Raw genomic sequence first — 16867 nt, forward strand, 5'->3', positions numbered from 1 at the left:
TTTGCGAATGCAGCGTGTGGTGTAGATGTCCTCAATAGAGGGTAGAGAGACCCCGATGATCTTCTCTGCTGTTCCCACTATCCGCTGTAGGGTCTTGCGGTCTGATATGGCACAGCTCCCAAACCAGACAGTGATGCAGCCGCTCAGGATGCTCTCAATAGTTCCTCTATAGAAGGTGGTCAGGATCGGTGGTGGAAGCCGGGCCTTTCTCAGTCTTCTCAGAAAGAAGAGACGCTGTTGGGCTTTCTTGTGCAGGGAGCTGGTGTTGAGGGACCAGCCGAGGTCCTTCTCCAGGTGTACACCCAGGAATTTGGTGCTGTCAACGATCTCCACAGAGGAGCCGTTGATGCTCAGCGGTGAGTGGTCGCCTCGTGTCCTCCTAAAGTCAACAACCATCTCTTTTGTCTTGTCAACATTCAGAGACAGGTTGTTGTCCTTACACCAGTCCGTTAGTCTCTGCACTTCCTCTCTGTACGCTGACTCGTCGTTCTTGCTAATGAGACCCACCACGGTCGTGTCATCAGCGAATTTAATGATGTGATTTGAACTGTGTGTTGCTACACAGTCATGAGTCAGCAGTGTGAACACAAACATCCACAGTTCACATACAGCTAATTGCTAACACAGGAGGCAGACTAAGGAGGTGGAGGCAGCGGCGTAGCTGTGGGATACAGAGCCGAATGTTTATTTAGACCACCTAGTGTTAGAGAGATCTCATCAGCATAAACGATTTGGCAGTGTACTCAACATATGATTACATGATGGCACCGTGATTTCAGACTGCGCCCCGACTGTGTAAATATGATGAGTTGCAACACTAATGCATCAGAAAAGCTTTAAAAAAATTTGAACTTCCTGGCAGTTTGTTTACTGATCACTAACAAGTATCAGGGTCACAGAGGAATAGAAGTTAGAGCATGTTTTGCTTCAGTAAGCTGACATATTTGCCAGTGAATCCTGATATGTGGGCAGAGTTAGAAGCAAATGTTTAATTACAGAGTGGCACATACATAATCATCCAACACAGGATTTTCTGCTACAACTGGGATGTGTTAGTCAAGCCCATGTAATGCGATCCTTTTACCTCAGAAGTCAGGTCTCGGGGCGCCTCTGCCGCACGCTTGGTTCATCAGGTGACCCATATGCTGAAAGGCTGTTGCAGGGCTGTGGATTCTAATCTGACCAGAAACATTTCATGCGTGTCTCTCCTCACTTCCCCACCTTCTACACTATCCAATTAATAAAGGCAGAAAAAGAAAAAAGAAAAATAAACGGTGAAGCTAGGAGTGACATCATACCAGTAATAGAAATGGAAAGCTGGACCTAGATTACAACACAACACCTGTTTTTTGTTTGTTTGTTTTTTAAAGCACTTGTGGCTTCTTTACGAATTGAGTCTGATCAGTGATTTGCTCATAGCTTAGCACGACTGGAACAAGAACAAGAAGGCATCGGTGGGCAAGAGATGAAAACAGGGCGTTGTTGGAATGCTACTACGCAAGTAACCCCGGCGGAAGGGGCTTCATGAATAGGATGACGGACCTATGGATTCTTCGATACCCAACATCCACAATGACGGCGAAACAACTAGTAGCTCAGTGTTCCAACATTCGAAAGAAGGGACTGCTCTCACAGCTAGAGATTGACGAGGTACAACACAAATGCTACGGCAAGGAGGAGTCAGGACGCCAGGTCAGGGGGGAGATATCATCACCCCCACCCGAGATTGGGTACATAGCCCCAAGTGCGATAGGAGAAGGATCGTTGAGTGCGAGAGGAACTGACCTGAAAAATAGGATAATGGCCAAGCTTGAAACCTGGATCCCCCGTAGCCGGTTACCAAGATTACGTGAAGTACCCTCAGAAGGTCTGCTAGATGATGTTAATGCAGCATTACGGACAATACCTACAACCACTATTACCGACACTAACAAGCTGATCTACAATACGGCAGCAGTGATCAGTGAGATGCTTGGCTACAAGTTGAACAGCCACAAGGGGCAGTACCCTCCATGGAGAAGAAGGCTAGAGGGCAAGATCAAAGTAGCACGGAGGGAGGTTAGCCAACTAACAGAGTTGCAGAAAGGTGCGACAAAGAAGGTGCATAAGAAATACAGCAAGCTGTCCATACCTGAGGCCTTGGAAACTGCCAAGCAAAGACTCATAGCCTTGGCCAGCCGCTTGAGGAGGTACACCAGAGAGATAGAAGGCAGGAGAATAAACCAACTGTTCTCCACAGAACCAGCAAAGGTGTACTCTCAGTGGCAAGGGAACAATAAGAGAACAGCACCACCAAGGCTGGAGACGGAGCAATACTGGAAGCAATACTGGAAGAGCATATGGGAGAAGGACGCAACCCATAACGTCAATACTCAGTGGCTAGTGGATCTGAGGGCAGACCACAGCGACCTCCCTGAACAGGGTCCCGTAACCATCACAGTGGCAGATATCCAAGAAAGGGTCTCCAGTATGAAGAGTTGGACAGCACCAGGGCCTGACATGGTTCACGCCTACTGGCTAAAGAAGCTGACTGCACTCCACGAGCGTCTGGCAGCACAAATGAACCAGCTGCTAGTTAACGAGAGACACCCGGAATGGCTAACCGAAGGTCGGACGGTCCTGATCCCCAAGGACCCCAAGAAGGGACCGGTCCCCTCCAACTACCGACCAATAACCTGCCTCAGTACTACATGGAAGCTCCTGTCAGGCATCATATCGGCTAAGATGAACAGGCACATGGGTCAATACATGAGTGGGACACAGAAAGGAATTGGCAAGAATACCAGAGGTGCAAAACACCAGCTACTGGTAGACAGAACAGTCAGCCGAGACTGCAAGACCAGACTGACCAACCTGTGCACTGCCTGGATTGATTACAAGAAGGCCTATGACTCAATGCCGCACAGCTGGATACTGGAATGCCTAGAATTGTACAAGATCAATGGGACCCTAAGAGCCTTCATCAGGAACTCAATGGGGATGTGGCGTACAACACTAGAGGCCAACTCCAAGCCCATAGCACAAGTCACCATCAAGTGCGGGATCTACCAAGGAGATGCTCTGTCCCCACTGCTGTTCTGCATAGGCCTGAACCCCCTCAGTGAGATCATTAACAAGACTGGCTACGGATACCGACTACGGAACGGAGCAGTTGTCAGCCACCTCCTGTACATGGATGACATCAAGCTCTATGCCAAGAGTGAACGAGACATCGATTCACTGATCCACACTACCAGGCTATACAGCAATGACATTGGAATGTCGTTCGGACTGGAGAAGTGTAGTCGGATGGTAACAAAGAGAGGGAAGGTAGTCAGAACTGAGGGGATTGAACTACCAGAAGGCAACATTGCAGACATAGAGGACAGTTACAAGTACCTGGGGATCCCGCAGGCAAATGGGAACCATGAAGAGGCCGCTAGAAAGGCTGCAACCACCAAGTACCTGCAGAGGGTCAGGCAAGTCCTGAGGAGTCAGCTGAATGGTAAGAACAAGATCCGGGCCATCAACACGTACGCCCTGCCCGTGATCAGGTACCCTGCTGGGGTAATAGGCTGGCCAAAGGAGGAGATAGAAGCCACTGACATAAAGACAAGAAAGCTCCTTACCATGCATGGAGGGTTTCACCCCAAGTCCAGCACCCTGAGGCTGTACGCTAAGCGGAAGGAAGGGGGCCGGGGACTGGTGAGTGTCAGCACCACAGTCCAGGATGAGACAACAAACATCCAAGAATACATTGGGAAGATGGCCCCAACTGACCGAGTGCTCAGTGAATACCTCAGGCAGCAGAAACCCAAGAAAGAGGAGGGAGACGAGGAACCATCATGGAAGGACAGGCCCCTGCACGGTATGTACCACCGGCAGATAGAGGAGGTGGCTGATATCCAGAAATCCTACCAGTGGCTGGACAAAGCTGGACTGAAAGACAGCACAGAGGCACTAATCATGGCAGCACAAGAACAAGCTCTGAGTACAAGATCCATAGAGGCTGGGGTCTATCACACCAGGCAAGACCCCAGGTGCAGGCTGTGTAAAGATGCCCCAGAGACAATCCAGCACATAACAGCAGGGTGCAAGATGCTAGCAGGCAAGGCATACATGGAACGCCATAACCAAGTGGCCGGCATAGTGTACAGGAACATCTGTGCCGAGTATAACCTGGAAGTCCCGAGGTCAAAGTGGGAGATGCCCCCAAGGGTGGTGGAGAATGACCGAGCTAAGATCCTGTGGGACTTCCAGATACAGACGGACAAAATGGTGGTGGCTAACCAACCGGACATAGTGGTGGTAGACAAACAGAAGAAGACGGCCGTAGTGATCGATGTAGCGGTTCCGAATGACAGCAATATCAGGAAGAAGGAACACGAGAAGCTGGAGAAATACCAAGGGCTCAGAGAAGAGCTCGAGAGGATGTGGAGGGTGAAGGTAACGGTGGTCCCCGTGGTAATCGGAGCACTAGGTGCGGTGACTCCCAAGCTAGGCGAGTGGCTCCAGCAGATCCCGGGAATAACATCGGAGATCTCTGTCCAGAAGAGCGCAGTCCTGGGAACAGCTAAGATACTGCGCAGGACCCTCAAGCTCCCAGGCCTCTGGTAGAGGACCCGAGCTTGAAGGATAAACCGCCCGCAGAGGCGTGCTGGGTGTTTTTTTTATATAATCTTAATAAAATAACTTACGCTTCCTCCTCACCTTCAAACTCATCTCCTGAACTGAAGTGTAATGCCGCTGAACAGTAGCTAACAAAGGCTAACAGTAGTTAACAGAGGTAAACACGAGCTAAAAGAGGCTAACAGAAGCTAACAGAGGCTAGCAACAGCTAACAGAGGCTGACTTACTCACCTGACTCTTTTTACAACCTCTTTCAGAGTAAATAACTTTTCTTACTGCACTTTCCCCCAAATAGGGAAAAACTCAGATAGGGCAGATATAGAGCCAATCCAAACAGTCATAGAAACACATCGGCTGACCGCTTACGTTTTGGGTTACAGTCTAAATTGAATGTTTTGATCTATTTTGGCTAACTAAAACATGTTTGTCCTACACTGTAGCTAAGATTATGGTTTTGAATTGGGAGGGGTAGAAAAACAGAATCTATTGACATTTATGGGGAAAAACCTTTACTAACATTAACATTAGTGTTTTTGCTTCTCTTCTTTTTTCTTAGCCACAAGTGACTGTATTTGGGCATGACGGCGGAAAGTCATTTGTGTCATCAGCTATCAGCTAATGCTAGGAAGCCAGATGTATCCCTAAACTCTATGAATGTAATGAACATACATGGATACCTTCAAATACTAAGTAGCAAACTATTAAGAAACTGTAGTTTCACTCAATGAAACTAAAGCACAAACTGTGGTGCACACTTCCTCAACACTGCACACATTATTAGTCAGATATTTCAGCTGAAATGCAGACAAACAAATGCAGATGAGAGTTTCAGTTCAGTGACTCAAACTTTAGCAAAGGTCAAGCCAAGGCTACCATCTAAAGCTTCCTGTGCTGTCTGTCACATTAGCACAGTATTTGAATCCTGAACAAAATTTCGATGGATGAGTTCCCTTTGGAAGGTTCGCTTAATCCTAAATGAACAGTGTGTGGAGGGGGGAGGACCAAATCTGACCAGCCTGTAGCATCCATTGTATTTCAGCCCTCTTCTTCTTCCGCACCATGGATGCAGTAAATAGAGGGACAGATCGAGTCTGTGGTACTGAGTTGGTGCCAGAAAGCAGAGGGAGTATTCAAATTATTTTTCACAGTTTGAGAGCTCAGAGATGCTGCGGCAGTTGGGAACATTCGGTCCGATAAAATCTCACATATTAAAAGGCACAATTAACGATTATTTCTCCAAAGCAGAGCAGGGCTGTGTGTGTTGTATCAGTAGACTAAAATGCTCGTGTGGATGCGCGCGTGTTTGTGCGAGGCATTGTTCAGCAGCAGCAGCCTCTCGGGTTACTGAGGAATGCATTTGAAGTCAATCACAATGAAGCTTTCTATCTGCAGAGCTAGCCTGAAGGGGATCTCCGAGCTGAACTGATCTCGACCACTCGGGGGAAAAAAAAACAAGAACCACAAAATCATCTTTGGGTCGTGCACATCTGGCAGAAAATCTACTGGATGTTTGTGTGTGTTAATTGATTTATGTGTAGGACCACCTCTGCCTCCCATTGTTATCTGACTTCCTGAAGCTTAGAATTAGCTGAGAGCTATAGACCCATTGTTCCTACAGTGAAAATGCGCACACACACACACCTGGTCTTTTTCTCCTGATCTAATTCTGGTACCTACTGGCTGCTGCTTTAATACTTTACTCCATACCTAAATTAAAAAAAGTGGAGCAGATTAGCTCCTGTGGATTTTCTGTATTAATATTTGTGAAACCACAGTATTGTTGGCTTAGGCATAAAATCCAGACTCTGTAGCTGTGCACACATGCATAGACAAGCTATAGGATCACATTTATGGTGCTAAACCTGATGCCGGCTTCAGATCAAGTTTCTGCCTGACTAACTGCAAATGTTGCAACACCCCTCAAAGGACGCAGTAGGGTTGGCCTTGTGAAAACATGATTTTACAGCCCCTTAATGTCATTTTTTCTCCTGTTCTTTTTTACACGAGTGCATACATACATATATATATATATATATATGTATGTATAAAATTATATATTCCTGACGAGATTGTTTTAAAAATGACTCCAGCTGGCACCGCATGCCTCATAATGGCATTGCTTCATGCATTGCCAAAAACCAGGATTGCATTCACCTCGCAGATCCAGCTGAATATATAGCTGTCATCTTACAGTTTCCTTTTATAACGACTGGGAACAAAATGCAGCGGTGGAGGGAAATTAAGGGCACACAGATGATTTTGGCCTTAGGTTATGCGTGCGGTGGATGGGGAGCTCGTTGCGTCTCGCTGTGGTTGGTTAGCTATGTGGTGCAGGCTGAAAGTACAGCTGTTTATAGCTCCCCCGAAACACAGGCGAAATGCAGAGCTGCCCCCCTCTTCCAAAAGAAAAACCTGTAAAAAACACACACCCACACTAAAGGTCCGAGGAGCATTTATGTCTGCATGTACGTGCGCACCACACCACAGACAAAACCTGTGATTACACTGGTCCAGACGCACACTCAGTGTAATTACATGCAGTGACGCACGGCTGCCCGCCACGCTGTGAATTCGCACATATTGACTCACAATTTAAGCATGTCGAGGCACCGAGGTGGATTTTATATTGCTCCTAAATGTTGGGATAAATGTAGATGATGCACAACTAAACAAACAGGGGCTCCACAGCTGTACTCCTGGAGTCCTGGAGGTTGTTGATTGCGCGTGTGTGTGTGTGTGTGTGTATGTGTGGACCTGTAAATGGGGCCCCTGGGGTGGGCTCTGGTGCCGCCCTCAGGGGCGGGGTGTGTTTATTTAAGTATCTGTGTGTGTGTTTGTTATTTGGCAGTCATGCTGAATTTAGGGGGCTAGCCTCGAGATAAGGAATGGAGTTTAAGATGAAAGGAAAGTGGGGCGAGGACAGGGAGACACTGGCACGGAGTTTGTGGATTCAGGGGGAGGTGAAGGGAGGCAGAAAGGGGGGAACCGATAGAGGGGGAGAGCCTGAGGAGGAGACTGATGGTGGGGCTTCTTTTTTATAAAGTTGTTTTTTTGACGTTACATAACACCTTTGCTTATGTAGTTAGAGCTCTCATACGTGCGTGTGAGGGTGTGTGTGTGTGTCTGGTAGCTTCTCACTGGGAGATGGGAATTTCTGTGAAAGGCAAAGGTTGCCCATAGCAACGGCCTTCATTGTAAAAGTGATCCTTGGAATATAGCACACACACAGATACGAGAAAGACACATTTGCACCCTGCTCACACTGGTGTGTCTTTTTTTGGTATTTTCAGTACTGTCCGGGTTTGACATCTCCAGGCCTTCACACACACACACACACACACACACACACACACACACACACACACACACACACACACACACACACACTTCTCAGACCAATCTCCTCACTGTGTCCGGCCTCCAAACAGCTTTAAGTCAATTTTATTTTCAGGAGGTACATATAGCGTTTCAGCTCCACCTCATGCTGTGATGTGATGGACTGAGATACTCGGGTCTCTAGATTCCATTATGCTTTTATTGGCTTTTAAAGGCATCAGGTTTCCTCTGTCTGGAGCCGGGGAGGAGCCTGTGCTCCTCTGTGTGTGCACAATTAGCATCACACTGGCTGGCAAAAAAAAGGGAAAGAAAAACAGCTCTGCAGGCCCTGGGGATGGGCTTAAGATTGCTGAAGAGATAAGTTTGCTTTGGTCAGATTTTCAGCAGAAGACTGACTGTTTTCCAATACCTGGAGCAAAAACTAAACCCTTTTTAGTCATTGGATTATTGCACTACTTACTGTTTGCTACTGAGCTCGGTCTGGGCTCAAAATATACACGACGTATACACGTTGGAGGAAGCGTTAAAAAGCTTTGCGCTCCGTTACTCCAATAAGCGTAGCAACAGTTCTGAAGTATTTAAGAAAACATCCTCTTAAGCACATTTATGATCTTTTTTTATGCCAGCAATGCACTGATTGACTCTACAGTATAACATCAGTATACATCAGCGTTTCTGGTCTGCTCCGTTTTTGCGCTGAGAGCAGATCATCCACTTATCTGAAATTTGGTGGGTTGACCCTCAGCGCATCCAGGTCTTTGGGAAAGATGCCAGACCTCAAAATTGGGCCTGATTTGTGTTTGTGTGCTATAATAATAAACTAGTGTAAAGGTTGTAGTGTAAATATTGCCATTTTTACATTCATTCAACACTTTCTCACTCCCAACTCGTCCAATATTGATCCCCTAGAAAGCTTCTCATCATATTTTAACACAAGGGATAGGCTGCTTCCTTATTTGCCTTATTTCCCGAGATACTTAACTTTCATTTTGGACTTCAGTCTTTGGTCACCGTTTGGTTTATGCACAAAAAAACTCGGGGGGGGGGGGGGGGTTAAATACCCTTTTTGACGATATGAAACCCATCCCAGAAGGGAATCTTCAGATGTTGAACTCTTCTCTGCAAGTTGAAAATTATTGTCGAAGAATCACTTGAGAAATGTTTATCACGAGCAAATCACCAAATCATAACAGCAGTCACCTCAAGGGGCTTTATGTTGTAAGTTAAAGATGCTACAATGATGGGGCAAAAACCACAACATTCATATGGCCAACTATGAGCTAGTACTTGGTGACAGTGGAAAGGAAAAACTCCCTTTTAACAGGAAGAAACCTCTGGCAGAACCAGGCTCTGCTGCCACCAGCTGGGAGCGAGAACAGGATGTCATTTCGCGTTTATGGCCAACAATTTTGCTGTTTTAATTCACTCACATAGCTGCTCTCATCAGTTTCATTTTCACACAGCACTGCAGCTGTTTTCAGCAAAAAACAGAAACAAAACTCAGATGAATCTTAAAAATTAGAGCCCGACTAATATATTGGCGGGCTGATATCATCAGCCGATATTAGCTATTTGCCGATCAGCACATAGCAAATGTTGGGAGGATCTGTTTATGTTTCATGTGTCTGACAGGAAAAAAAATATCAGCCGATATAGTAAAATATTAGATTTTAAAATCACCTAATATCACTATCGGTTCTTAAATGGTATATTGTTCAGGCTCTGCTAAAAATCCAAAATGCTGTAAAACCGTGGTAGTGACTGATTGGAGCATTTGGCAGTTAAAGATCCAAATAATTCAATTTACAAAGCTGTAAACGGAGTCTTTATTGGACTTCATCATGGCCAGAAGCACAACTCCTCATGCTAATGGTCCTTTACGCCTGCTTGATATGCAAATAAGCAAATGTTTGCCAGCAGTGTGAACACATCGACTTGAGAAGCAGATAAAATCTCGGTTGCATTGGCCTCTTGTTCAGCTGCCCCCAAGTAGCAGAATCTCCGTTACAGAAAATTACATCTTTTAACAAACACACACAATGCAGTACGTGTTTAAATCGTTGGAAGATGGTTTTAAGTAAACGCTTTAAGATATTTAGCATAAAAACAGTTTTTGTCAAAATGAAAGGGACTCGGCTTCGATGTGAACGATCCAACTATTTAATCATTGAAAAAAACAGGTAAAATATTTAGCATGTGAATAAAAGTCAGTATAGAAAGGCGGTCTGTAAATATTTGACTGGACGTTCCTGACTGTGCATAAACACCTCTGTAGGTTGAATCTATCTTTGCACTGCAGCGCGTGCGGCATCTCTTAAGTGCATGCACTCGATAGCAGCATTAGTTGACCCTGTGTGATGGGAAAAATCTCTGAGTGCTAAAGTGTGCGTTTAAACATCGCACGGATGTGGGATTCAGGTCGAGAGAAAGGGATGAAGGAAGAGAGAGAAGAGGAGGAGGGATCAGCCTCAAAGTGAACGGAGGCTGAGGTCGTTCACTTCAGAGATTCAACCCCTGAATGATCCCTCACTAATCTCCCCTACCTGACCCCGGTGGGGGTCGGCGTGCTTGTGCTTCCTCCTCGCGGGCTGACGTGGAGGAGGCTTGGATTAAGCTGGAGTGATGAGAAGGGAGGACGCTGTGAAATGATCTGCAAGACAGTTATGAGCACATTTCAGACAGGGTGTGTGTGTGTGTGGGGGGGGGGGTGATATTTTTCACCTCCGAGCCACATAATTATTTTGAGATGGCGATAAGTGATCTGCGGACAGTTGTGATCCTCTCAGGCCATTCATCAAACTAAACGTTGTCTCCCGTTTTACATTTTTGTAGACTGAATAGATTTTTGGGTTTTAGACTGCTGACGTATCTCAATAGTGTCTGATTGATTTCCATTAAAATTTGGTGCAGACATTCACGAGTCTGTAGGAATAAACTTTAGAAACTTTCGTGATTTTTAATCGGTCAGTAATTTTCAAACCGTCGTATTTGGACTGCCGCTCAGACAAAACAAGCAATTTAAAGATATCACGTTTGCTTTGTGAGTGTAAAAATGAGTACTTCCTATCATTTTAAATACCGAACACTTCATATTGAAAAATATTACCCTATTAATCCGTAATGGAATGAAGTTCAGAAGTTAATTGCTTTCCTTTGCTTTGCTGCTTTACGGGCCGAGCATCACTTGCAAATGACACATACGCAGAGACAAAATGGAAACCCCCACCACCACCACCCGCCCACCCCCTTCTTCTCTCCTTAAAAGCTTTGATGTTCCACTGCCAAAATCCCAGCTTTAGATCAACTCATTAACTATGCTCCTCCATAGAGCCACAGACAGACAGATGTTCCCCTGTCCAACATAATGCAGCTGCACCAGACAACTCTGTGTGTGTGTGTGTGTGTGTGTGTGTGTGTGTGTGTGTGTGTGTGTGTGTGTGCGCGTGTGTGTGCGCGTGCGTGTGCGTGTGCGTGTGTGTGTGTGTGTGTGTGTAATCTGCAAAAGTGGTTTCTCTTTCAAATGAAATGACAAACTTCTCAGTCATCTGTAATCTCTCTGTCTAACAGGGACAGAAGTGGTCGCTGCCTATCGATGACGAAGGGTCGGCGAGAGATGAATTTTACGACGACGAGGATCTCTACTCGGGCTCTGGCTCTGGCTGTAAGTGTATATATATATATCTATGTGTGTGTGTGAGGTTACACACTCATGCCCTGGTTCTTTCAGACTCAACAGCTGTCGGGTTTCAATCTGCTGACCCCGAAGACCCCCACAGTCCCTCCTCTATTCACCAGACACACATGCGTGGAGGCCATGCACACACACACACACACACACCCAAAGTCACACCACATAAACATGCCGTGTGGCTCGACTGAGAAGTTCGGGAACAGATTTATTAAGAAAATTCCTCAGACACACCCCTTACAAACAAGCACTAACTGAAGCTCAGTTCCCCGAGATCTTATTTACTCTAATCAGATTACAGTCCATGCAGATTAGACGATCACACGCACACCAGCGTGTCGCGGGCACCTATGTGCGAGCGTGCGGCCCGTGCTCGAGCCGGGCTGTAGGAATTACCTACTTAATGTAAATCACATTGCTGTAATTCAGGTTGATTTTCTGATCTTGCTGTCGAAGCTTGAGCCCCTTATTAAGCATGACTCATTGAGGGCTGCCCTCAGTTCGGGCGCTGCGCTAGTGGCGAGCACGCTCAAAATAAATTACCATTCAAAGCAGGAGAGTGTAGCAGAGGCACCCCCTGTGGCTGAAACAGCAGCCTGGCAAATTGCTTAAGCTCAAACCGAACTACAGAGCCCAAAGAAAGGGCTCGTTTTTAACAGGCAGATGTTCATTTTGTGTCACAGCTGCTTCAGAGCCATCCAGTTTCTTTCTTTCTTTCTTTCTTTTTTTCTTGTTGTGGTGTCTGATGTGTTTAACAGAAGCTGCATTGTTGGAGTCCATATTTCGATATCCTCTCCACCTCCACTACAGCATTCGTGTTTTTGTGCCTGTAAATTCAATTTGTTTCTCTTTCAACCCAAAGAGCTTCACTGCTATAACAGAATGAAAGGTGGGGTGGAGTAATAGCATTATGAGATTTAAAAAGAAAATGAATCACTCTTCTCTTCTCTTCTCTTCTCTTCTCCAGGTTTTTAACACAGCTGAACTCGTAATTTGCAGCAGTCGTTCTCGTGTACACATTGTTAAGTTTCTGCTGTCAGACAGCTAAATGAGCAGAAAATGGCGATTTAATTGGGGTGCCAAGTCATCATTACATTCACTATTTTATAAGCGATTTAAAAAAGCAACCAAAAAAAACCAAACAAACCAAACATAGTTAAGCACTCTCTGTGTGTGCTTTTGTGTTGCTGACATTTAAAGGAAAGATGGAGGCGGAGACACTTGTACTCATAAATCCCAGTTTGTTTGTTAGCTGGCTGTGAAAAAAAAGCTGAATGATGCTTTTTGTAGTTCTGCAGAAAATCTTTCCTTAGCGTTTAAAAATTACCGAAGGGATTATTGATGAATAAAGCAGATAGCTGCATGTGTAGTCAAGGACAAATTAATTGCTGCTTAAGAGCTGGGGATGATGTCATGATGGTTGCCCAAGCTTGGGGTTCCTCAAACCTCAAATGGTTGGCCTTGGAGTCTGAAAGGTGGGCAGTTTACCAGGGAAGGTGTATCTTAATAAAACATATTAACGTGCTGCATTATGGAAAGCCTTTGGTTGAGGAGCTTAGTTCCAGCTTCATGTGGAAGCCTTACAAGTTTAGACACGATGTCACCATGTTGACTTGTTCCTGCAACGTCATAATAAATGTTGCTCTAGGATCACGGTTGCTGTTGACTGTAAATTATGGGGATGGTTGTAGGTTGATTAGTGTGTGTGATTCATCCAGGAGACTGGGGCTCATCTCCCATGTGAGTTACCAGTGCAGACTTAGCTGGGTTATTCATTTATTTATTTTCAGTTTTCGCTTGCAGTTTGGTTTAATTTAGGCAAAATGATAGTTTAGGTTAAATTAAGCCCTTTTTGCTATGTTACCCACCTGCTAGGACGCCTTTCAGAAAACTCTGAAGGCAACTTTTGCCACATTCTCTTATTAAAAGCTATAAAAATACAACAATGTGAATGCTGTCTGTTTTGGTGATGGTCCTTGGTACTGCTGCACATACTGCAAACCTTGGTATAGATCCGACACCAATTAAATACAGGGTGTTGAATGATTTATGAGATGAATTAGCATCAATTTTCAAATTTTGAACAGGTTTTAATGATGAGTAAACCACTGTGATTTGTACTTTCCACAATACTTAGCTAACAAAAGAAAAAAAACACTCTTTCAGCTTCTATTTTGAAACAATTTTAAAACTTTTTTGGACATCAGGAGTGTAATTGTGCCCGCCTCTAAAGCATTTCGGTTTATCTTCCGTTCTCTTCCAAGAAAATAGTTTATTAAGCATAAAGCTCTTTGAGCTACATACTGAAGTTAGACGATAGAAACAAAGTATCAATCCAGTCCAGTACTGATGCATATTTGATATCGGTACTATGGATATTTGGATCGATCCCGACACCTCTTGCCTTCGAGCAGCGTTAAACCTGTGTGGCTGCAGCTTCAGATATTACAGATAGTTAAAGACATCATTCTGCTCGGTGCAACTTCTGTGATTGATTGATTGATTGGTAATTTATTTCAACATGTGAACAATATACAAGTACATTTAGAAAAGAAATGAGAGAAAAAAAATATACTATACAAATTACATACAAAAAAACATTCTGATTAATTTACATGTTGAAAGGGAGTGGGAAGAAGTATACACTTATTTAATCCCACCCCTGTCCCATAAATTATCAGTGAATATTTAGTCAGCTTCCTTACTGATATAATTTGTAATAAAAATAGTGAACAGATTTCTGATATACTATATACTATAATATCACATCATGAATTTTTTGTTTGTTTGTTTTTAAATAGAGACATTCACTTAATTTAAATATTTTCCTTTTCTTTATAGATCGAGAAGATCATATTTTTATAACTCTTTTTGAACAGTTTTATGTTTGGACATTGCTTTAATTCCATATTCAGTTTGTTCCATAGTTTCACTCCTTGAACAGAAACACAAAAGCCTTTTCTTGTAGTACGTACCTTCATTGTTTTGAAGTTACAAAAACCCCTTAAATTATAACTTCCTTCTTTCAAAAAAAAACATACTCTGAATATTACCTGGCAGTTCTTTATTTTTTGCTTTGAATAGAATTTGTGCTGTTTGGAATTTAACTATATCGTCAATTTTCAACGTGATCATAGTGGATCCTGCGGTGATGAGGCATACAGTATTTAAGCATTGATTTTCAGTGATTTTCAGATGTGATGACATGCTTCGCCATTCTTAGGCATGACAGGATTAATGATGCTGCATGAAGAACAGCACAGCCGTATCAGACCTTGTATGCTCCTCTCTTTCTTCCATTACACATCTCTTCTTATTTTCTACTGCAGCCCATCAAGTAAGCCATCAGGGGAACTTTAGGTATTAGGGATATACACCGGGGACACCTGTTAGGGACGATGCAATCTGCTGGCTGAGTAAGACTAATCAGATTAAGTGTCAGAAGTGTCACTAGAGAGTAAACTACTGAGTGTGAAGTGAATGAGCCAGCAATAGTCTCAGTTTCTGATCTACTGTTATCTGTGTGTGTGTGTGTGGGTGGGCGGGTGGTGGCTTGTGATGGAGTGACTGTGTCAAATTTGACTCAAATTCTTGTCTTATTTCATTTTTTGTTCTAATTCTCTCCTCTTCAGTTCCTGAGATCGGTATGAGGCCAACATCAGTAGCTGTCACGTTCACCACAGAGGGACCCCTACTTCTCTCCACCACCCAAGCAACTGACCTCGCTCCCTCTGCACCGCCTGCAGCAGAGCCTAGCCCCAACCCAGAGGACCCGACGACCACCCCTCTTCTCACTGAAGCTGAAGGAGAGAGCGGCGTGTTCTTGGATAGGGACCTGGAGAGGGAGAGGGAGCTGGAGCGGGAGCTGGAAAAGGAGAGGGAGAGAGAAAGGGAGAGGGAAAGGGAGCGTGTCCGAGAGATGGAGCGAGAGAAGGAGAGGGAGAGAGAGAGGGAGAGGGAGAGAGAGCGAGAGAGGGAGAGAGAGAGGGAACGTGAGAGAGAGCTGGAGAGAATCCGGGCCGCCGCCAAGACCACTGCCGCGCCCCGGTCCCCTGCTGCCGTTCCTATGTTCACCACCAATCCTGCAGCCAGTCCTGCTGAAAGTGCAGCGCCCTCTGCTGGTTCAGATGACCTTAGCGCCACAGAAGAAGAGGAAGACATCTACCTTTCGCCAGAGCCCAGCTTGCTTTACCCAGGATTCACTGACGTAACCACTACAGAAGAAGACATGTCCATCACACCAGAGTCAACCCCTGAGCCCACCACAGCTGCAACAACCACTGCTACCACTGTCAAGACCAGGACCCCCTTCAGGCCCAGGGTTCCCATGATGACAACGACTCAGGCGGTGCCAACAGAGAGGACGACCCGCCCACAGCAGCCCACAACAACACAGGTAGGACTCAGCTCATGTCAGGCAGTATTAGGCAAACGAGATGAAAAATGTTCATTTGTGAACTTCGGGACTTGTGATATTTATTTAAACCTGTATAGAGTTACCCTCGCTGGTTCCTGCTGTTTCCACTCTTTATGCAAAGTTAGGCCGATCACTTCTGGGCTCAAGCTGCCAAATCTAACAAACAGTAGTCTTAGTGTCCTCATCTCAGACTCAAAAAACAAGAACAGCATCCACAACATCAGTGAGATGCTTACTTGATCTGTGAGCTCAATAAACACTTTACTGATGAGTTTATCGCTTCAATTGCTGGTTGAACGTCTTGTTAAATGTAATTCCAATTTTCTAAAATATGGTTCAATTTTAGAGGCAGAAAGGAAGAGGTGTCATCTCCCTCATTCAGACTGTCACATTCAGTTTCCTAAAATCAAGACGGTAAAGACCAAAATGCTCAACTTGAGGCTTCAAAACATCATGTGGCATCATGCTGTTACTGCTCTTCCATCTTTTAAATACAGTTTATGGTCCAGTAAACCGTAACGGCTCTTCTTCTAACTGCCTCTTCGTTATTCGAGACCAGAGGCATTTCTCTGACACATGTGCTTTTGGTTAATCACAGAAACTGCATTAAACCACGATCCATTTAGATTTTTCTGGTTTTCCACATATAATTAAGCTGCCAGATTTTGTGCGTATACTGGATGGGTTGGACAATCTGCAGCTCTCTCCCATCCTAATATACAGAGGCTCATTGTTTTAAAGGCGAACATGTGCCATGGAAAGTTCTGTGTTGGTTTGGATGCGTTTCAGTGCAGCGGCTCTGTGGGGGAAATGGGATT

The 16867-nt window shown here is 44.8% G+C and overlaps 1 protein-coding gene across 1 annotated transcript in view; it reads left to right on the forward strand.

Moving 5' to 3' along the window:
• sdc3 (syndecan 3) overlaps positions 1 to 16867 on the forward strand; it is a 44488-nt gene that overhangs the window by 22707 nt on the left and 4914 nt on the right. The window contains exons 2-3 of the mRNA XM_085346191.1: positions 11512 to 11605; positions 15265 to 16028. Coding sequence (XP_085202317.1) covers positions 11512 to 11605; positions 15265 to 16028 — 858 coding nt within the window. The remainder of the gene's footprint in view (positions 1 to 11511; positions 11606 to 15264; positions 16029 to 16867) is intronic.

Source organism: Diplotaxodon limnothrissa, linkage group LG22 (genome assembly GCF_057381915.1).
Source record: "Diplotaxodon limnothrissa isolate DT_005_m linkage group LG22, D_limnothrissa_male_GT1.1, whole genome shotgun sequence".
In the NCBI taxonomy this organism is placed as follows: Eukaryota; Metazoa; Chordata; class Actinopteri; order Cichliformes; family Cichlidae; genus Diplotaxodon; species Diplotaxodon limnothrissa.